The 23,675-nt window shown below is 38.8% G+C and overlaps 1 protein-coding gene across 3 annotated transcripts in view; it reads right to left on the reverse strand.

The window, feature by feature from the left end:
• The window catches only part of col2a1b (collagen, type II, alpha 1b), a 62,654-nt gene that overhangs the window by 35,445 nt on the left and 3,534 nt on the right, over nt 1-23,675 (reverse strand). The window contains exons 2-18 of one of the 3 annotated variants that reach the window (XM_021319897.2): nt 23,413-23,619; nt 22,161-22,177; nt 21,816-21,848; nt 20,822-20,854; nt 20,028-20,081; nt 18,748-18,849; nt 17,835-17,912; nt 14,644-14,688; nt 13,583-13,636; nt 11,073-11,126; nt 9,967-10,020; nt 9,467-9,520; nt 9,320-9,373; nt 7,951-7,995; nt 7,781-7,834; nt 7,549-7,593; nt 7,323-7,376 (exon numbers count right to left, since the gene is read on the reverse strand). In XM_021319897.2, coding sequence (XP_021175572.2) covers nt 7,323-7,376; nt 7,549-7,593; nt 7,781-7,834; nt 7,951-7,995; nt 9,320-9,373; nt 9,467-9,520; nt 9,967-10,020; nt 11,073-11,126; nt 13,583-13,636; nt 14,644-14,688; nt 17,835-17,912; nt 18,748-18,849; nt 20,028-20,081; nt 20,822-20,854; nt 21,816-21,848; nt 22,161-22,177; nt 23,413-23,619 — 1,037 coding nt within the window. Of the gene's footprint in view, nt 1-7,322; nt 7,377-7,548; nt 7,594-7,780; nt 7,835-7,950; nt 7,996-9,319; nt 9,374-9,466; nt 9,521-9,966; nt 10,021-11,072; nt 11,127-13,582; nt 13,637-14,643; nt 14,689-17,834; nt 17,913-18,747; nt 18,850-20,027; nt 20,082-20,821; nt 20,855-21,815; nt 21,849-22,160; nt 22,178-23,412; nt 23,623-23,675 lie in introns of all 3 variants that reach the window. The other 2 variants (XM_021319896.2, XM_021319898.2) reach the window with 2 other exon arrangements.

The raw sequence follows: 23,675 nt of genomic DNA on the forward strand, positions 1-23,675 counted from the left end.
TAACACTCCTCTTAAGGAAGCTTTCTAGCTAAAAACAGATTAAAATGAAAACCAGTTACATAAAGTCCAATTTAATTAAATTTACATCACACAAGAAGCTAGTGAGTTATTCACTGATTTAAGAAGTAAGACAGGTCTGTATGTTTAGTTATTTATTCATTCATCATAGTCAAGGTTTTATGATCATTTTCCAGCTCATTTCAGGGTTTATCAATTTTGACGTGAGCTCAGGATACACTCAAATCCCACGCTGGGTCTCAGATCCTGTACAGCAACTTTATATCAGTTGGGTTGCTTAATGATTTATAATCATCAATTTAATTTTATGATTTTAAAGGTTTACAGGAAAACAAATGTAGCTTCTAAATTATGAAATATTTTTAATAAACTGTGCCCAGTGGCAGCTCTAAACCAAATTCAGCAGGGGGGCCGGGGTGGAGCCAGTGTGTTTTTTTTTTTTTTTTTTCATGGGGGCACAGAACAAAAGAATGGAACATAAAAAACAGGGCAATATTTAATTGTCTAATATATTAAGTAACCTGCAGAGCCAAATATCCACTTGTAGCTCTGGAACTGCAGGTTGTAGAGCTCTGATCTAGCAGGTGAAAATTGTGATCCTATCTCAGTACGGCTGCAGCCAGAAGTGAAGCAGCTTCATTTTAAAACTGTTTTTTGTGTAAAATTGTAAAGTTAAAAAAAGGAAAATGGTCCAAAGGACATATCAGTCATGGTTTCTTTGTCAGCACATCGTAAGAAACTGATTTAATATTATGTCTTTAGTGCAGGGGCCATAACAGGGGCCAGGGCCAGTTTCCCCAGGGGCATTGGACCCTGTGGGCCACTGTCCAGATCTGCCATGACTGAGCTCAGGTTTTTTCAGGTTTACTGTTGTTCTTCAGATCTGTGTGAGTGAATAGTTGCTGACTGCTTCCACAAAACATTTAATAGCCCGAATAGAGGATCAAGAGCAGCTTGTAAGAAGCTTTAAACAGTTTGCAATGCAGTCCTCGAATGCATATTTAAGTGCAGGAATTGTAGGCCTTCCTGGATTAAACTGAACTTTTTTTAGAGCGATCAGTGGTCACTGAGGTAATTTTTGTCTTTCTAAAACATGTCCTGCTGGGGTTACAGTGCCTGGCAAAAGCTTTCAACCCCATTGGCATTTTTCATGTTTTGTTGTCACACAACCTGGAATTAAAATGGATTAGTTTGAGAGTTTGGACTCTTTTAAATTCCTGAACATGTCTTTAAACTTGAAGATGCATTATTTTTTCTTGTAAAGAAACAAAACATTAGACAAAATAACAGAAAATTCAGTGCCCATAACTGTTCACCCCCCAAAGTCAAGACTTTGGCAAGCCACCTTTTACTACAATTGCAACTGCAAGGAGGGTGACTTGGTTGTTTTTAATACATTCTAAGAAACAACCCTCCCTTTCCTTTCATCCGACCATTTCCTCGTTCACCAACCAAAGCAAGAGAAAGAAGCACACAACCTTTGTTCATTGTTTATCTGTATGAACTATGAGCACAGCATAACCATGCCACCACCATGCCTCACTGTGGGGGTTGTGTTCTTGTAGTGATAGGATGTGTTGGGTTTGCAGCAGACCTGGTGTTTTCCTTGATCGCCAAAAACTTCAATTTTAGTCTCATCTGACTAGAGCACCTTCATTTTTGGGGAGTCGCCTACTTATCTTTCGGCAAAATTATACTGTACCTTTTTTTTTTAAAAACACTAAGAAATTACGTCTTTTTCTGGCCACTCTTTTTTTATAAAGCTCAGCTCTATGGAGTGTACAGCTTATTGTTGGACCCCATAGTCCAATAGCTTTTGGACTATGGGGTCTTTCAGCAGGCACAGGCTACTTTGAAGTGTTGCAATTGTTTACTAGATGAGAGATAGATTCATCTTAGATCATCTGGAGGAAAATCCGAGAAAGTTTGGGACATCATTTTGAGCTGTGCAGTTTCCTAAAGAGTCTGGTTCACTTTTATGTTCTACAAAGTGATTACCTAATTTGGGTCTGAAGGACAGCATGCATAAAATGTGTCAGTGTTTGCTTGAGATTTTTAACATGACAATAATCATCTGCTCTGCTCCAGTCACTTTCAAATTTGAGATGAATGTCTTCTTCATGTTGTCTTTGGTTCATTCTGGACTCCTTTTATGTCAGATATCAATACCTTCGCACATAGATCAGAGGTGTTACTTGTCCCATAGTTATTATTTTGATAAACGAGGGCAAACTAAAGTAAAACAAGTTACCTACTTTTTTGCCAGCAGAAAAGAGTTGTTGCCCGTATTTAATAAGAAAATACTACTATGCACATAAAAAGGCCTGGGCGTTCCCCCTCCATTTGCCAATAAGATTAAATCATCAAGTCCTTAATATTAAATGGCAAATGAAGCCCTCTACTTAAAAGGAGACATCAATCAGGTTTTTAGAGAAGACTGGAAATGTTCATTTTTAATAAATGATGAAATAACATGCTCATTTTTTCTTTCAGTGTTATAAATCTGGATCAAATTGCATGACCACGTGTGCTTGATGTGCTGCCAACAACTTTAAAGAACTTACAAGTTTTGTGACTGCTTTAAAGAAAGAAGTGATCTGTTCTGTTTTAACCTTTTTTTTAAAAAAAAAAAAGGAAACAAAAACAGGAGAGTTATTTTACTTTTGGAAAGCTCATCGTCACAGCAATCTAAGGCAATCATAAACTGCAAGTTCTCACAAACCATGAAGTAAAACTCAGTCCATATGTCATCAAATCAGGTCAGCGAGTCAATCAGCTGCTATCCTTCAGTACATATAATAGGAAAGTCACAAACAAAATGCTTTAATTTAACTCGTTCCACCTGAACATTATCCACTTCCACACTCTGCTCTCCAATAATCTTCCTCCTCTTCTTTTCGCTTCTAAATATATCTGACTTAGCCAATTTGTCATCATGCATCTGTTCTGCCCTCTGGTCCCAGAGAAGAGCTAAAACACCAAATACAGACCACTGGATAATGCTACTGCTTGTGATTTTCATTCCTATTCTCTCCAGAACATATTTTCACCTCTCCAGGCTCTCTTCAGTGCGCCCCATGCTCTCATCACAGATCACAATGTCATCTGCAAACATTAAAGCCAATAAATGGGCAGTCCTGTGGATCCTCATCAGTCCACCTTCCCATCAACACTACAAACAGAAAGGGTCTCACAGATGATCTCTTTTACATTTCCACACACACTCAAAACAAAATGTATCACCCCTACAACAAAGGTTCAGCTTCTAACTTCCATGAGTGGATCAAAGTGATATAATACAGAGCAAGAACATAAAATGCTGCAGCAGGAATCTGCAGTTATGAAATGAGCAGATACCGCATTATCCTCCAATATCCGTCTGCTCAGAAGAATATATCAATGCACAGATCTGATACAGAAAACTGAGAATGGTGCAAAACAGCAGAGGCATTAGAACAGCCAGAGAGAATACCGCTACACAAATAACTACAGAGCTCAATCCTTTTGGAGTTTCCCTCTGGGGAAATTGTGCACACATCTTAAGCATTGCTCAGGTGGATGTTGCAAGGTTAAAGCCACTCCCTGTTGGTTCTGTATTTCCAGCTTCTGGCTCTGAAATATCACATTGTCCATGATCTTGGTATATCACGGGTTTGTGTTGTATGTTTGTTGTGGAAATATCATCCTAAAAGGCATTTTTATTTCTCACATATCCTTGAAATTCATTAGGCTTTTTTCTGACTTTTTTCTCTGCTTCAAATTGTCAGGCAGGATCCTCCTTAAAGTTATTTCTGGATTCAGCAGGCCAGGGACTAATACTTGCCTAACTGAACCAATAATAATCACTGATAATTCATAAAGTTTAACAAAGGGGATAACTTTTTTCACATAGGGTCAGTTTAATTTGGATTAGTCACACCTGATCAAATAATTATTTGTACCTAAAAAAATGCAATTTCGTAACAAAACAAAAGCACCATACATATCTATAAGGGAGGAAATAGTTTTTCATGGTGCTGTTTCTGCATTCTTAAGATCCACAAATAAACCAAGCAACTCCTTCTGACTGTCTTCTGAAACTAGCATCAAACACACATTCTAATATGTTCATGGTAAGGCTCATCAATCTCTGCTCTCAATAATTCTTGATATTTTAAAATGAATTGGATATCAGTAAATTATTTCCTTTCTTTATTATTTACTATACTCTACTTACAGTATCTAGGATTGTGTTAAAGCCTCTGCTTAAAAAGACCACAGACCTGTCTCTTGAACATCTCAGTAATCTCTTCATCCTCTTCCTGTCTGCCAACACTTCCTCTGAACTAATCCTCAAAACTTTTTGATCCTCTAACTTTCCTCCATCTGTCCTCTTTATTCCCTCTCATCTTTATTATTTAGCTCCTCTGTGTACTCCTCCCATATTTTAATCCATCTTTTCACTATTTTGATTCTTAATTATTCTACCTAGTATTTCAGTTTGAGCTTGCGCTCTTTATTTATCCACTCAAAACAAATCCATTTCTCCCTCCTTTGTCCTCCTTTCCACTTTTGGCCTTTTCTTTTGCTGTGTTTTCTCTTTTTGCCAAATGCATTGCTTCCTAGCACTCCTGTCTACTTTCTTCATCTCCTGACTATCCCATTTTGTCTTTGCTTATGTCTTTCTTGCAAAGGCAACCATAAAATGCAATCCTCCCTTGCACAGATATATTTCAACAAGCTGGCATGGCATTATAAACAGAATGTAACTGTATGATGTAAAAATAATGATGACTGATAACTGAATTTCTGTCTATATTGGATTTGCATTAGTTGGTTCATTGGATTGTATGAAATATCTCTATTACTGGAAATAAAAAGTGCCTTAAGCTTCTACAGTATTTGTTGTGAACTGGTGCTATATGAAGATACTGAATTAAAAATACTTTTTTGCACATTTCACCATCAGATTTTCTCATCTTTTCTGATCTTTTTGGGTGCACACCAAACAATTTTCTCTCAAAGCTTCTGCTGTACTTTCCCAACCATCTGTCAAGTCTTCCCCACCATCTCAACTGTGAACAAACTAATTCTAGGTAACTTTACAAAAACTGAAACAATGTGATACTAAATTTCTCCCCAGAAATGAAAGAAACTAATAAAGTCTAAAGATGCTAACTATTAAATCCCTGGGTGTACTTAGCTTCTGTGTTGATATAATCTAAAAAGTCTGTATTATTGAACTGGTGCTATATGAAGATACTGAATTAAAAATACTTTTTTGCACATTTCACCATCATATTTTCTCATCTTCTCTGATCTTTTTGGGTGCACACCAAACAATTTTCTCTCAAAGCTTCTGCTGTACTTTCTCAACCATCTGTCAAGTCTTCCCCACCATCTCAACTGTCTCAACTCCTCCTTAAGCCCAGGGCAACATTTTCTTTTTTTAATTTCCACCATTTAACACTTTACTTTGTTGCCACATACTAAATTATTCTCCAGTCAAAATAAATAAAATGTTCTTGTCTTAAAGCTTAAGCTTGGCCCTAACTGAGTCCTCAACAGGACAATAATCTCAAACAACAAAACAAATGTAGAACAGAATTAAAGAAAAAAATTAAAGATCAAGATGTGCAATGGCCTAGTCAAAGCCCGGATATCAAACTTGATTGAAATTCTGTGGCAAGACCTTGATAGTGCTGTGAACAAACTAATTCTAGGTAACTTTACAAAAACTGAAACAATGCGGTACTAAATTTCTCCCCAGCAATGAAAGAAACTAATAAAGTCTAAAGATGCTAACTATTAAATCCCTGGGTGTACTGAGCTTCTGTGTTGATATAATTTAAAAAGTCTGTATTATTGCAGGTCACATTTCTAAGATTGCTTATCTTAATCTAGATTTTTTTTAATTGAATCCATTGTAGTTTGTGGCTAAAAATGTATTTAATTAAAATGGACAAAATACTCACTAAATTTACTTTTCAATGCTTTTTCTGTGGTTTATTCCACCAAGCCAAGTGAATATGATTTGCAGATGTTTTGAATAAGCATTTGAAAAACTTGAGCCTCTATTCAGAAGCGCTGTCCTGGAAACCCTCCTTCTGAGGACAAAGGGCCAAGATTTTACTGCTGGTATGCAGCATCCTGAATGGAATTCCTTTAGTAGCAAAAGGAAAATAATAGCAAAGCATTTTGCAGACCTAACACTATGACATTAACAGAAATATTATATGTACAAGATACACTAATGTGATATCGATAGTTTTTTTTTTTCATCTTGACAAAATCATTTCAGTTGGCAATACTTTACTGGTTCTAAAATGAAGGTGAGAGCATAATGAAAACCGTTAACATGCATCAACAAAAAAAATAAAATAAGAATATAAAATGTATTCCTTAGGAGTTTAGGCATTAGATGAAGAAAGTTTAATAAAACTGTCACTTTTTTTTTTCATTTCAGGAGTGCAGTTTATTCAGCTGAGGTTCAGATAACTGTGTTGTGGCCAACTTCTTTTCTGTTAAAGTTGGTTCAAAGCTTTTCTTGTGAGGTTCAAAGCAGGAAAGAAGAAAAAGTAAGATGAGACTGTAATAAATAAATGCTAAAGAGAGAAAAAGCAGGTCACAGAAAACTGAGTCAACTCCTGAAAGGACAGCAGAAGCACGTAATATGATATTTTTTAATAGTTTCCCATCTGGGAACATTCATACAGTCACACAGAGTTTCTCACACTCGGCTGCTGAAAAAAATATAACGTGTTTTTAAGTGTGTCACTAAAATGCATTAACACACACACACACACACACTTATCCACAGCCTATACTGGGACAACTTCAAGGGAAGCTCTTGAATTTTGAGAAGAGGTTCAGTATTTGCAAATCCTAAGAGATTGTTTCAGACAAATGAGAGAGGCAAGTCTTTCTGCCATCGTAAAAGAATAAGTTATATGCAAAGCAGAGAAAGAAAATAAATTCAAATACAGTACAGGGATTAAAAGATGAAGACATATACTCCTTTATTTTACTACCTGAGTGGTGGCAGAGTAGAGTTCTCTTTGTTTCAAAATGTCATTATATTTCCCACAAAATTGTTCCTATAGGTCAATACAGGAATCTTCTAGGGAACTTGTTCACGTGATTACAGTAAGAAGTTAATGACATGCCTTTTTGGGAAAATAATTTACTGACAGTGATTCAAACCTTTTTATTAAGGCTATGTCTTATAAGACCAGAAAAGGGAAACTGCTAACACCAAAAACCACTAAACAAAAGTAAACATAATGACTCGGTTGGAGCTACACATTGGAAATCTTGTGGCCTACCTTTGACCCAGGAGATCCAGGGAAGCCCGGAGCTCCAGATGGACCAACAGGGCCCTACAAGGACAGCAAAAACAGGTCACATATGCACTTGTTAAGGTTCAGACCCTACTCTTGATATCAACCCAGAGAAGTGAGGGTAAAAAAACCAACACCATTTTCATTCACCAAACTCATCCTATTACTGGGTCTAATTGCAAATATTTTGAAATGGTTGAATGATACTCACTGGAGGACCAGCAGGACCAGGCAAGCCGTCATTTCCACGTGCTCCCTGAGCAGAAAACAATGCATTACTGCAAATCTACATTAAATAATAACGTTCACTTAACCAGCATTAATTCATCGTAGATAAAAAGAAGACAATGAAAACAAACATATAGGCAACAAAATGACATGCCACAAACAGTATGTTAAATTTGCATCCAGTGCGGGCATTTAGAGAAGAAACCTGCACCTACAGCCACTCCAGTGGACCCGGGACGTCCTCTCTCTCCAGGCAGACCACGTGGTCCCTGTGCAAGAAAACAAAACCACAAAAAGAAGCTGTTAACACCTCTTCATTACTCTTATCGTCTGTGAGTAAGAGCATTTATGTATGCTGTTCTTGTGCGGCCACCAAAACACACACCATGGGTCCAGGTGCGCCATTCTCTCCTGGGGCTCCAGCCTCACCCTAAAAAAGAAGGAGATTTAGGTTTTAGTATGGAAAGACAATTTGATAAAACTCACTTAAAACTGTTCTTTTGACTGTCTTATGCGGGAAAAATAAGATGCTTCATGCTTATGTACTTTGTAAAACACAGTGTGTTTACCCTGTAACTATGGTTCCCAAGCTGTGGATCTAATGCCACTGCTGGTACCTGGGTTGCCTTTAGTGGCACTTAGAGGAGATTTTGATATTCAATTCAATTCAATTCAATTCAATTCAATTCAATTCAATTCAATTCAATTCAATTCAATTCAATTCAATTTTATTTATTGAGTACCAGATACTTACAAGGTAAATAGGAAGAGAATTAGCTAGAATGTTAACATAAATCCAAACAGAGAAAGGAGTTGTTAAAGCACTTTTGTCTTTGAGGATAAACAGATGCCACTCAAACAGGAAGTGCAGCTGAGAATATTTTGTGAACCCCCCACAGTAGAAACTGGCCCAGAGCCGAGAAGTACCGGTGGCTGCTAATGCTCTACTCCATTTAGCTATTAAATACGAAATAGGGTCTGGAAATAACTTCAAGTCCAACTTAACAAGGTTCTGGTTGCAGCCAGATTTGCCCATTTTTCTCCTCAGTGACCAGGCTGATTACTACTGGCACCACAAGCTAACAGCCACGCACAACTATTTATAGCCCTGGCAGATTTGGAGTCTAAAATAATCAACTAAGAACTTTTTGTCTGAAAGGAAATGAGACAGAAATATCTTGAAAGGTAAGATTCAAAATTCAGATTCAAGTCAGGACTCTGGCGTTTGTCTGATGGAGAACAGAGTAGGGATAATTTTAGGCATTACTAAATTTCTACGTCCTATGCGTTGAAACAATAAAGTAACATGATCACAAACAGAGATTATGTGTGCATTTACAAAGAATTAATGAGATACAAGCTGTTAGACATGCAAATAAACAGCTGATTGCTGCAGTTTTCACTGTTTTTTCACTGTTAAACACATGGCAGCCACTTGAATTTTGAGGTGAAGGTGGTCAGAAACACCCATCTCTCCTTCTTGACATTCTGACATCAAGAAGTCTTGAAATTTTTATTTTATTTGTTTACATTAAACTAGGAACTTGGAGATGATTACCTGAAACATTCGATGGAAAAGAATAAGCTTGTTTGCTTTTCATTTATAACAAAACACAACTTACAGAAAAGACTCATGTTGTAGTGATGTTTTAAAATGTCCTGACAGTATGATCGCATGTTAAACACAGTGTTGACCAAGCAAAGTCCAACCTAACTGAGAGGCATGTGGATCTAACATAGAAACCAAATCCCACCTTAGCACCAACAGCACCAGTCTCTCCCTTGGCACCGTCAAGTCCTGGATATCCCTGGAAAGGTGATGATGCAGAAAAGCTACAGTCAATAATCGGATAATTATGAGGCTCGTGTTCGGGGAGAACAACTTTGAAGGACAAACTCACTCTGTGTCCCTTAATGCCCGGCAGACCAGGAGTTCCTGGGAAACCACGAGCTCCCTGTGCAACGAGAGAAAGAATATTGGAGATCACTACAGTGGAAGGAAAGAGGGCAAAACCAGTGCCTTTCATTTCACACAATCGAGCATGCTAATTTACAGTAGGTCCAGCTTGTAATTTATACATACTGGAAAACAAGTAACTCACTGATGATAAAGATCTTAATCAGAAAAATAATTTATTCTGTGAAATTATATATTAGTTGGATACACTCATTGTGAAATGTAAAAATACTTTTAATTTGTTTTACATTTATATTTATATCATATTTTACATAAGTATTTCATGTGTTGTGACACATGAGTTAGAGTGACAAACTGCCCCAAAAGAAAATTCCTTGCAATAGTCAATTCACACTGTAGCATTTCCTGAGTGAAAATGTTTTATTTGAGGTTCCTGTACACGCAAACGGATTTGGTAAAAGTCAACAAATTGAAGGAACTCGCCTGAGGTCCAGTGGGTCCGCGGTCACCTGGTTTTCCTGGTTTACCTGCTTCACCCTAAGACAGAGAAAAATCAAGTCAATCACACAAGAGCCAATCATTTAAAATGTCATATTATATGATCATATAAACCATATAAAATGTACGCGTAGTCTTTTAGCGGGCCTTTGTTTTGTTTTTGCAAACGTTGTCAGCTGCAATGAGCTCTCCTAGTGGACGCAACATGAAATGTCACGTTTGCTGCCACCATGAGGACAAAAACGGGAATCACACTTCAAAAGTCAAACGAGTGTCTTTGTTACGTAACATTATCACAAAGATGAATGATTTACTTAGCAATATTCTGGCAAAATTAGATTTATATTTTTTTATATAAGCCCAAGGAGACCAGTTTCATAAGCTGTGTGATCTGCCAAGATAAAATAAAGCACTTTAGCAATGCTTTCTGTTCTTATTTAAGTCATTACGAAGTAAAATTGAGAATATTTACAGATTATAGTTTAGTGAGCAATGAGCACTCTAATAATTTTTTTTAAAGGGCGTAGGAAGACTGGGACACTTTGCCTCTTAAATTGTAGAATATTTGCACTGATGGGTTGTCAAAATGTTTTGCTGAGACTGAAGTGACCAAAAGAAAAAAAACATACATAGTGTAGGAAGAATAATTTGAATAAACTAATTTAAAAGAAATATGAAACTGAAAGAGATTAATTTCATAAAGATGACAGCTTCTATGAATAAATGTTGAGTGAAAGTGCACATTTCACACATTTTCACAAATTATATTTTGTTGTTGCCAAAAAAAAAAAAAGGTTTCAGATCTTGTTACTCTGATAATATGCTCTAATTAACAGGTTCTCAATTAAACCATCCATTGAAAATTAGGGCTGTATGATTTTGCCAAAAATCTAAATTGCGAGATATTTCAACCATAGTTGACTTTTCTCTGCATTAACCAGAAGCAAGAAAAATGGCCTGTAGATAAAGATGATAAAGATGCAAATATGATTCATTGTTCAGCTCTATTAAATATTAAACCATTGTTAATATTTTTTCATTCAAATGCAATTGAAGACGTTTTTTAAAAAAAAAAAATCAATAACACTTACATCCTCTCCTGGTTTTCCGGGAGGGCCAGAGGGGCCACGGGGACCCATGGGACCCTGTTTGTATAGGGGGATGGAGTCAGGGGGTGGGGGGTAGTGGGGGGGTAAAGAAATCAAAGATGAGTTACAGTTCCTATTTCAATCTGAAAAACTCACACAGAAAGAAAAGGCAATTAGAAGAATTTTATTGATATAATATTTTAAGAGTTTGGCGCTCAGACCTCGGCAGGAAAAATTCACGCTGAATTATACTTGAATATGCATTAGCAGGCGTATGAGAATAGGTATATTTCCCCCCAGGCCTGAAACTGGTGGTGGAGTGGAGATAAGCAAAGTTTGTTGAGTCCATATGATGATCTGTTTGAGCTTGATGTCCAACTTGATAAACACAGGTTTGCATGAACTGTCCATGATGAGCAAGCATGAAGCGACTGTGGAGAGAAAAACTCCCCCTTGGGAAGAAACCTCTGGCAGAACCAGGCTCAGCATGGCGGTCTTCTGCCGGACCGTTTTAATGAGTGGCTGGGAATTCCATGAGAGTCCAGCAGGAATTACACTCTGATAGGAACGAGGTTGAAGGAGCACCGTAGGAAAGCCAGGCGAAGCTTGGTACGATGGTGGAGAAGGGGATGGAGGTGGGTTGAAACCGGTCGACAGAGTCCAAACCGGACACGCGCAGCCACTGCTTGCTCGCTGAGGACAAGGCCGAGATGAGGATGTGGAGTTCTTTTTAAGATGAACCCAGGATGCTGATTGGCTTTGAGGAGGAGCAGTTCAAAGCTGATTGGCTTGCGTCGGAGGCGGATGAGTCCCTGATTGATGGAGGTAGGCAATAGTGTTTCTTCAGTCTGAATTTTCGCTAAAGCTGCATTTGTAGCCAGCAGAGGACAACAGCAAACAGTCTAAATGTTTAGCTAATTTGTGATCTGTGGCTGCCTTTCAGTGATCAGATAAAAACAGAAGATCAAAATAAAACACATATAAATGTAAAAAAGACTTCAATAGAGATCAAAGTCAAATTTAAAGGTCTGACTCTTACATTTAATATGTGTAAAATTAAGAAAAATCTCAAAAGACAAAATACGTACCTTACTTATATTAAGGTTTTAATGCTTAAAACACTAATATAAAAATGCAAACTAAAGTCCTCAAAGTTTAGTTTGCTTTTTTTGACATTTCACATTTTATAGTTTGACTTTTAATCTTCATTATCAATTGTTTTTCCATCATGTTACATCCCTGCTGTTATTTTTGATTTGCTAATTTGTCTAAGATTAGAGATCAAACTGTAAAGGTGGTTCTTATTTAGGGCACCCCATATTGTTATTACAAATGTGTTTTCCTCTTTTTGATCAATGATCTTTTCAAGCTAATGAAGCAAAATGATTTTACAATGATATATCCTGACAGGAAACACAAAGAAAAAACATTCACATTCACAACTAAACCTTCCACAGGAATGCACACTGCCAACACTGGGACTCCTCAAACTATTTTCAGGAGCTGATTTTTGATTCTAATCACACTTAATGATGTGCTGGCACATTTTAAAAGGAGAAAGCATGTCTGTGTGAGCTCAACATCAGCAGATTATCACAGCAGTGGGCAGACCATATCCTGTCAACCTGCTGAGAGGAATAGGGAGGATGGGAGAGGTGGATACCATGACCTTAAGAAGTGTTGGGGCAGTGATTGGCTCCAGCGGAAAAGAAGAGAAAGCTAATAAAAAAATTAAAAAGAACTTACTGAAGAAAAACCCACTGATCCCCTTTAAGAAGAAAGCAAAACAGAAAGCAACTCAAGGACTGATTTGAGCCAGCCTTTCCCCGTTTAGATGACAGGTTTGGGTCACAGAATACGAGGCCCAAACTAGGAACATCACCAGATCGCCAAAGAGTATCTGAGGCATTTAAAATGTAACAACTGCATGGGCACAAGATAGATACACAGCAGGTGGCAAACAATGTGATGCAGACAAGAGATTGTGCTGCTTTCAGTTCACATTGCAAGCCTGAACACAGATCTGTTTTAGTTGAAATTGTAAAAAACAGTTTGATGTGCGGCTGATTAATTTAACAGTTCAGGCTAATAACAATAAACCTTTCTCCATTCTATTCCACACTACCAACTAGAGATCACTATAAGTTTAATATGATAGAAACCAGGAGTTTATGTTTTTTTTAGGACTTTTATGTGTGCAAGAAGAAAATTAAGCTGTATCTTCCAAGCAGGAGTGCTGACCTAAGGGGCCTAAGATTTGGAATGGCCAGGAGACTCATTCTAACATGTAGTATTGAGAAAAAAAAAACTTGTTAACAACAGTAATTTTTATTTTGTAAGAAATATAAAAGCCAATAACCTTTACATGAACAGGAAACAAAAAACAACATGATTTCTCACCAAAGGAGGTTAAAAAGCAGATAGAAGGTTACACAGGAGACTTTCTTATTAGAAAGTATTAAACCCTGCAGAGCTCTTCCAGGAGAAGGAACATTTCACCGCAGGATACTTACAGCTTGTCCGGGCTCTCCCGCCTCTCCCGGGCTTCCTTGGAAACCTTGTGGGCCCTGAGAGGTTGAGAGAGGAAAAAGGTGATCTGATAAGAGCAAAATCTGTTTTAATCTATGAGAAAAACAACATCCGTTAAACTTTAATTCATTAAGAAGCAGAACTATATCAATGACCGCAAATACTCCAAAAGTTTTTCCGCTCGGATAAGATCAACTTGGAAAGTGATACGTCATATTGTTATTGAAATTGTTATTTAAATGTATTCCTTTTTTAAATTCAAACAACACTACATCAATGACCCCGGAAAACCTAAGCTGCATTGCAAGTTTAAGTACTAGCAAGAATTCTAAAAAGATACAAGCAACAACAAAAAATTTTTTAAGTCGCTCACTACATTAAGAACAGTTGTCAGTAAAGAAAAAAAAGTAATGCAATCCTTAAAAAAGAGTCCACTATATATGTGCATCCTATGTTAAGGCGACAAACCTCTGACTTTGAGCTCATCACTGTGATTATACCAAAGGACAGAGGCGGGGCAGGTGGCGCTGTCTACAGGCTGGAAGGAAGGGCTGAAAGAGCTAAAGTGTGGTTGCAGTGGAAAGAGGAAAGGTGTGTTTGTTTGCATATGTATGTGTGTGTGTGTGTGTGTGTGTGGGGGGGGGGGGCTGTAAGCCCACTGGGCAGTATGAAAGGTAAATTGTCAGGTGTTCAACAATCTGTCTGGGTTGTGGCACAGGAAAAAGCTCAGCAGGCTGCAGCTGGGAGACGAACGCCTTTTCTGAGAGCTGCCTGGTGCCGGAAAAAAAAAAAAATAGCCCACAGTCTGATTTAAAGGAGGGCTGAGTGTAAACATTCATCTCTGACAGCTTGTGATATGCAATATGCTTCCTGGAGTCTGAAAACTACGTGGTCCTATGAAGGTCTACGCAGCTGTTTAATGTTCTATAGGAGGTGGCTCAAGAGAAGCATGTGCAGTGCAGCATGCACTTTACTGATAAAACACCTTAGCATCAGTATGCTGTGGTAATCAGTGTGGCGTGCTCAGAGTAAAGCAAGTACTTACAGGTGATCCTGTGGGGCCAGGTGGTCCTCTGGGTCCCATGGGGCCCTGAGGGAAAGAGAGGAAATCAGAGAAGCAAAATGCTATCAGTAAAACCGCTGCAACACAAACACATAATTTAGACTGAAAAACAATTAGATTTAACGTCTTATTTCTGTCCGAGTGAGATTGGAGGGAAATATAACCTACATGTTTATCCGCTTGAATCAGTTCCCAGCTTTAAAGACATATCACCTGCTTTACCCTAAAGCTACATAATACTCAACAGCTCTACCTGTCAAGGCTATAAATTGTTGGAAATTCCTCACTGGCATTCAGAGCTTCTCTTCGTACACGTCCTTCTTTTCACCTCTTTTAAACACACAACCTGATCCTCTTTTAGCTTTGTTTCTACTTGAGGTGAGTTTCTACGCATTTAAAGCCGATTAGATGTGCTTATCTTTTCCCAAAAGGATAAAAAATGACTAATCCCACTATATTTGTCTGTTGTAAAGAGAATTTGGGGTGGAAAACCGAGGGTTAAATATCCATTGGAAACTCGGATCTGTCTGAGCGAAGCTTAATCTGCTCAGTGTGAGTTTCTGCCTGGATTCACACGCCAAAATCATTTTTTTTTCTTTAACTTCATGCATCAGTGCTCAGCAGGAGAGAATTACATTCTGAGGCGATGATATGTGACGCTCCTAATGGCTTTTCTGTCTGATATACAAAAGAGAAAAAGACATCAGACAGCAGCAACTTTGTGTTAGAGTTCTTTCAAAAACTAAGTTCTTATTACAACAAAAACCCCAAAAAAGACCCCGACCTATACTTTAACAGCCGTTCCCCTTCATTAGTGGTTTGCTTATGAACCCTCAATCAAAAACGCTGGAATCTGGCCAAGGTAAATGTCACAGAACTGTACAGTGGCCCTTATAAGTGAATGAAAGTCACCTTTCAGTGGGTATGGGAAGCCTGCGCTCCTAGTGAGCAAAAGCTTATCAATGGGGCCTTCTATGCTCAGGATTTCTGGATATGTGTTTGAGTGTGTCTGCTCTGGACTAAAAATACTATTAGAATGTTTGGTATGTATATATGCAGGATTGATGCTGAAGTAAAGGATTTTTTGGCTCCATAAAACATCAGACCAGATTAGCTGTCCTCCCTCCGGGGGGCTGAAAAAGTGCCAAAGTAAATGTGAATTGGCGGAACAAGGACAGAGTATCGTCGAGAACTGTCAGACAGACATGTGGCGAGAGCATCAGGAGTGAAAAGTGAGAAAGTGAAAACTGGGCATCTGATCCACGCTAGTCACCCTCCTTCCCTCCCGCCACACCCCCCAAAGCTGGGCTCGGACCCAGTCGAGAAGGTAAATGTAACAAAATGTATTTAGCGCTTTTCAAGTCATCCTGACCACTAAGTAGGACACTTGGGGTTAAGTGCCTTGCTCAGGGGCACATTGACATATGACCGGACGAAGTTGGAACCAATAACCCATAACATTTCTGATTGATTGCAAAGCGACGACTCTACCCACTGAGCTACAGTCGCTGTAATGGTCAATAGTTGTTTTCCCAGTTTTCAGCAACAACTCTTCTTCTGAAGCGTTGTCAAACATCAATGGGTTAAATCACTCACTTTTACATCTTAACCAAATCCCCAAATCATTTCAAAATAATTCATTGTTGTTTCGTCTGTTCTTTGCTGAATTTAAACCTGACAAGGAAAATGATGATCATGTGTTCACCTTCCAACACCTAATTTCTACCCATGGGAATATTCAGCTGAAAATGTAGGGAAAATCTTTGACTGACAGAGTTCTTTTATTTTTTTTTATTTTTTTTCTATAAATTCCCTGTTTTAGTTTTTACGGCTGCATTTTATGTGGTCATTCTTTAAACCAGCCTAGATTCAATGTAAACCGCAAAGTTAAAGTTGATAAAAACTAACCCAATCACAAAAACATTCTTTGTTTTCATTTGTCACATCCGAAAAGGAGTTGCAAGCACCATTTTTCATTATCTGTCCTTCTAACGGAATTAGAGAAGAAGAATGGTTGCGTTAAAAGCTGCTTCAAATTACTCTTCTTTTGTCGACCATGGTTACTTCGAGGAAAAATATGTTGTCCCTGCTGGCTTTTACATAAAAAGAGCTTTCCAGGGAAGAATATTTCTCCTGATAGTGTACCTTATTAAACCAATTAACAAAGCATCAAGGACTTCGGGGAGTGAGGTCCGGCTGCTGTGAAGCTTCAGGGTGCCCATGAAAGTCCAGCAAGAGCTAGGAGTGTTTCCTGCAGAGGATTCAACTAAGGGCAGCACTTGTTCATGAATGGCAACAGCCAGATGTGAATGTTAACTTTTTTTTTTTAACATTGCTCTGCTGTCAAGAAGGGGAGCAGAGAGAATCCACAAAGATCATTAAGAACAACCTGAACCACTGCACACTGTACCTGGACTGGACTGCAGAGGACTAGGTCACAGTTATTTTCTCTGATGAACCCTTTCAGAGTGGAATGTGTAGTAAAGGACTGTCTTGAAGAATAAACAATGAACACTAACATAAATCCTGCATTGTGCTGATGGTGGAACATCCTGATGTGTGGGGTTGCCTTTTTTTTTTTTTTTTTTTTTTAGAGGTAGTGCCCTCAGCCACGGTTTGCCTGTAAACACTTCCATGAATAATGAATGGGATAAAAACGTCTCCCACAAATTGAAGCAACTGGTGTCTCCACCTCTTAGGACCACTAAGTCCCAATGCAAAAGCAATAACTTTGTGACGCATTGATTCAAATATTGGGTTCATAATCAAAAAAGCATCCAAATATTACTCCTACAGTGAACTTACTGACACTTTGAATAGCTGTGATGTTATTTTATATATAAAAGTCTTTAAAATGCATGAATTATTACGACTGAACTTCAGTTTACCAGAGAAACATCTAATTACAAGAAAAATAACACAAATTACCAACATTTTCATTAGTTAGTTTCGTTAGTTTCAGCACCAAAGACAGTTTTTTATAATAACCTCAATGGAGATAAACAGTAATTCCAAAAGTATGGAGATGATCGTGGTCCCCAGCTTTGAATGACTCTTTGGATATTTCTCTGGATTTTTTTTTTACAATCTGTGCAGCATCAGTACGCACTCAGTTAGACCATAAAGGAACAACATGGCTGCTGTGCCAGGGGTCAGTGTGGCCTCTTTCTCACCATCGGTCCTTGCATCACACCCATCTGCGCACCGCCGGCCTTCTCATCGAAACCACCCGCCATCTGAGCAGCAAAGTTCTGGAGCGGGCAAAAAGAGAGACTGTCAACAACTAATCAGCCAATCAAACTTTATTTACGAGGCACTTTTCATACAACACAATAAGGGCTTTAAGGAACGTAGAAAACACACATTTTAACAAAATCTGCCTGCCTGCCTGTCTGTCTGACTTTAAGATGGTTTAAATATACTTCCAAAGGTTCTGGAGTGCTCATAAAATGAGAAAAATCTAATTAAAAGGATTGCCATGATACATTGATGATACTTCATGCATGCTTAATGATCCATCCCATAACATTCAGCTTCAGTAGACTCAGAGATAAATCAACCAAACTTAAAACTTAACAGTAACTTCTTTACAATGTCATTATCTCTGTTGCCTGTTTCTTCCTTGAATTTAGTTTTTTTTTTTTTGCATCATCTTGGCAGCAGCGGGAATCAGCTTTAAAGAGATTGTCAGCTTCAGGGTATCATGTGAATCCTGATGCAGACAAAGGAGAGACAGAGGGCATGTGAACATTTTTCACAAAGACCCTTCTCACCCCTGGACTGAAAAACCTCCTTCCCTTCCCCTCTTTAGGTCTGTCTCAGCCACTCACCCCCCCTTCAGTCTCCTCTCTCTCCTTTTCCTGCGAAGAATGAGAAGCATTTTGTCCATTCTCCCACAGCCTCCATGCCGTTGTGTCTCTCTGCCCCTCCCATGTCCTGAAGTTTCACACATCCTTTGTCCTTTTTGGACTATCTTTCTCCTTATTCCAGCCAGTCACATCTACTCTACCCTCTGCCTTGGGTTCGTGTTGAGCTGCTACGTTCTAACAGACATCAAGGCTGCCAGCCAAAACATGAGATACTTACTCCACCAAGGCCAGGGGGTCCGTTCGGCCCTGGAGGACCAGGGGGTCCGGGGTTTCCAGGGGTGCCAGGTTCGCCATCCCTGCCACGAGGACCAGGGCTTCCCTAAAGAAGATGGGCAGAGTTAAAGCAAATATGAGATAGATAGAAAATAAATTATATGGTCTAACACTGGGTTCTTCAAAACATTTTCAAGTATTTTATAAAATATAAATGATAATTATTATAACATAAACTTTAGGAATAAATTAAATGATTAAGAATGCAAATAATAAAAAATATTGCAAAAGGAAAGTTGATCAGCAAGTAAACAAAGATTTCAGAAAACTGTGATAATTCATTTGATGTAAAATGGATAAATAAGTCGCAAGGGATATCTCTAATGTCTCCATCTTCTAATATAAGTAAATAAAAGTCTTAAAGAACAGTATTTATGATCAAACACTCATTAATTGTCAGGTACTATGAGCTGCTTGGATGTATAATCTTCATGGCTGCTGGCAGACAGTGTTCGTTAAGCTGCTGTTGACAGCAGCCCACGCCTCATTTGAACTGCCCTCAGACAGGTTAACATGAAATGACTTGACTCGTCTAGTTCCAACGACGACGAACCGGGAGTGAAATATGCCATTTAGACTCAACAAGACACAACATTCGAAGTTTAAACAACAATTTTAAATGCTTTCACTACAGGTTGTGTTGCATACTTGTGATGTATCAGGTCATGACTGCATACCTCTGTGCAAGTAGTGACAAATCACCCAGCAAGCTGATCCAAAACCAAAGAAAAAAAAAATGTGCTTAACATCTAAAAAGGCTGCTGAGCTTCTGCTCGCCAAAAACAAATCCAGCTCATGTTTAAATCTGCATAAACAAGATAACTACACAACATAAACCGCTCGCCTGCGGCCTACTACAACATCCGTGTTGTTACATTAATGAGGCGATCAAAGCGGATGCAGATTTCCCACAGCTAGCGGCTGCGAGGCCTCTGAGTGACGCCGCCGTTTACATTGCGAGTCTCCCAACAGTCTCACATCTGTTAAACAACCCAGACCACAGAGCCTAATGGAAACGACACATGACTAGTTAGACTGTGGTACTCAATGAAAGGCTACCATTATCTGAACCTGCAAGCTATGAAACACACACGCCCTCCAGGAGCCTCAGCTATCAGATTCAATCGGACATACTGTACTTGTTAACAGAGCAGGGAAGGAGAGTAGTTCTTTCTTCATAAGCCTGCGGAAGATTGTCTCATTTTTGACGTATATGAAACTAACCTTCTCTCCTTTGTCTCCTCTCGGCCCGCGGGGTCCCTGCTCTCCCGGTGGGCCCTGGATGAGCACAAGATGGATGGCAGTAACGTTAGCATTTATTTCCATAAAGGCGACATGAAGAAGCCGTCGCAGAATTTAAACTCTTGTGGTGTCACTTTTCAGTCAATGCAACTGGTATTAAATCATCTGTTTAAACTCAGGGGCACCCATGAGTTTTTCCTTTGGAAATTTAAAACTTTTCCAGAATCAAAATTTTCATTTTCTTGGTAAATTATCCACCCCTTTTGACAAATCACAACATTAATTAAATCCAAATTTACTACAAGTAGCTCTGCAGTGGTTGAGATTTAAATATTCAAACTTAAACATCAGATGCAATAAGACAGCAAATAAGAGAAGAATTAACTTTTCTCTGTTTATTTCCTCAAGAGTTTTTGGTCTAAAAACAACCTCTTTCCATAAAACATCTGCAGGTGCAGGAATGCACTTATGGTTTTACAAGGAAGTCATGTCTAAAACTTTAATGTAAAGACTTGCATGGTAGATCAAGACTTTTTGGGTCCAAAGTGGATGCAAACTGTTTAATTCAACTAATTCAGGCAATTTCAGACATTTAATTAGGAAGGAATCTGGTCTATAGCCATTTTTCCATACTTATCCAGACATTGATAACTCTTCCATAAACATTTTTCTGTTCTTTTCCGGACTTTTCATAACTAAATAGAAACCCTGCTATTTACAAAGCAAACTATAAAAAAGGAAAAGAAAACACTTTAAAATGCAGACATAATACATACCATTGGGCCGGCCGGTCCTCTTGGTCCTACAACCTATGTTGGAGAAAGAAAGAAAAATAACATCAAACAAATAGCTTATTTGTATAAAATAACAACTGTAATTTCACTGGTTCTGCTTAAGGTTTGCATTTACCGGATGTATTTTCTCTCAAGAGGCAAAGTAAAAAAGAATAACGTTATCTATATCCAATCAGAAACAGACCCTTTAATTGTTTATTTCTCCAGGCAAAGCATGGGGAGAAACCTACAGTAAACAATGGCCGTTTATTTCCTGCTATGAACTTCTGCTCCCTCAGAGGGGCAAAGCGCTTCCAGGTGCAGCAGCAACAGGGGCGGGTTCGCTCTGTCGTCTGTAAGGAGCTTTAGGATAATTGTACGGAGGTCTTATTGGACTTGGCTGCTACAGCCACCCTCTTCCTCGACTTTCTCGCTCGTCTTTCTTTTGCAAGCAGTTTTATGACTTACCATTAAGTCACTGTCCGAGATTTTAAATTCACACCCAAAAATCTGAAGGGTGTTTTAAGGGTAGTCGGGTATTTGCATTGTAAGCTTGCATCTTCCCAGCGGATGGCTTTACACCAGTTTCTCTTAGGATTAAACAACTAAGAAGGTTAAATATACTACTCTCTAGAAAAGGACCCATCAGGCCTTTAGCCACTTCTGACCATTTGATTGGTGCATCTCTCCTAATCTTACAATATGCTTAAGATGTTACAGGAATGTGCACATCTGGTAAATGGACTGAATTTATACGCTGGAGCAATTTTGGGTTGAGTGCCTTGGCCAGGCAAGATCAACATGTGAGAGACAGAAGCTGGACTTGAACCCTGAACTTTTTGATCACAAGAGAAGTACTACACCCACTGAGCCTCAGACTCTCCCAGCAAAGCTCTTTCTTCCTACACCACCCGTGTTTTATGTGAGAGCCTTTGCTATCAGGTCAGCATTTCCAAATCAAAAGCTAACTTTGTCACACCGTGCGGTATCAACTTACATCTGTAATGTCTCCAGGTTCACCCTTCTGACCCTGATAAAAGAAAAGTAAAGCAGAAACACAATGATTAAGGCGGTTTATATTCGCTCTGTAATCACATTTTGAAGAAAAATTTGCATTTTTATTCTAGGTGCAAAATACAGCCTCTGTTTGAGTGCCTAACTGTGGCACAGCGTGCACAGGAAATAAGTATTACTCATCTGGCAACGCTCTTTTACATCAAAGACACATCTAAATCCTTAAACTACTGGTTCTTCCCTGCCCACTATTCAGGGAGAGGCAGAGGCTTGACTTCACAGACACAGACAGTCATGATCACAAACACAGTTATTTTAAGTGTCTCACCTTAGCTCTCGGTACTCCTGTTAGGTGTTCACCCACGTTGGAGACGGAAACAGATCACAGTTAGTGAACAGGTTCAACCATAAACACCAACTCACAAGATCAAACCAGCATCCCACAGAAAAAAAAGTGCACAGGGAAGGAATGAAACGGGTTTGTAATTTCCTGAAATAAACTATCCTAAAGACCACCACCAAATCTTTCATGTTGTTACAAAAAAAAGCCCATTACGACAAGTTGCCTCACCATCTTACAAAAGCTCAAAGGCAAAGCAAAACAGGTGCATTTAAAAAAAAATGGGAACAGCAGAAAGCACGACAGCTTCAGTAGATCTACTGTCCCATAAAGAGCTTGAATTTATAGCATTTCAAAAAAGAAATTTAGTATTTTACAGCTAATCTGCAACAAGTTAGTAACACTAAAGCTTGGAAAGGTGCTTAGTGATGGTAAGTAACTTGAGCTGATTTAAAATAGGGCTGGTTATGCTTGCATTATCAATGTAACAGGTTTCAATTTATCCCATCATCAGTCCAAATCCAAACATACCTGTTAAGCCTTTTGGCCACATGCATTGAATTTCAATAACCAGCCTTATTTCTGGTATGCTGGCGATAAATTATTCTCTATGTTACATACTTATAAAAAAGCAACAATTTTTGCCTTGAAATGTGCTATATTTTTCTAGCAGTAAAACCCACAAGCATGCATTGCAAACAGTGACACCTCAGGTTTCACTGATGCTCTTCAGCCGATTTTATTTACATTTCCAAAGCTGGCCACCGGTGTGGGGATACTAAGGCCTTTGTTTATCAGGAAGCCGTGGCAGTTTGGAGGTGAGCAGCCTGAATGGCCTCCTTCATATACTCTGAACTCTCAGTAGAGAGTCGGGCTATTTTCTTGCCATCAGATCTGCAGAAATCCACAGAGAGGATATAGAGCAGAAATGTGAGGCTGTGTCTGTTTGACGGAGGTATTTCCTTAATCACTGCCACATGTTTTCATGATACTCAGGGAAGGGGCGTATTTAAACAAGACGAGGCCAAGGTGCACCAGCTATGGAAAAACAACGGGGAGATTAAGCATTTCACTGAAAACCTGTTAGATGTGTCACTGTTGCTGCGTATTTCTCATCATCTGTTTGCTCCGGGGACAGAAAAGTGCACTAAAATGTTCCCTTTCCCACCCCACCAAAGCAAACAGCACGATTCCATACAGTAATTTATTTATGAGATGTGTAAGATAAATAAATTACAACCAAAAAGTGGCGGCTGGTCAGCAGAGCAGATGGGGCAACACTCTCCAAATGGGATTTCGGGCGTGGGGCAGTCTTTTAGCTCCTCGCAGATAATGTCATCACAAAGGACTGTTCCCGTGTCACACACACAGATGCGACAAGGCTCTGGTTTCCATATATCCTTGTCTTTATGAATCTCTCCTTCATGTATACAGACAAAATCCTCCACTTCTGTGTTAGAGATCCCAGTCAAGGGCACAGAGAGCATGGTGCAGGTAAAAAAG

The sequence above is a fragment of the Fundulus heteroclitus genome, chromosome 20, assembly GCF_011125445.2.
Source record: "Fundulus heteroclitus isolate FHET01 chromosome 20, MU-UCD_Fhet_4.1, whole genome shotgun sequence".
Lineage (NCBI taxonomy): Eukaryota > Metazoa > Chordata > Actinopteri > Cyprinodontiformes > Fundulidae > Fundulus > Fundulus heteroclitus.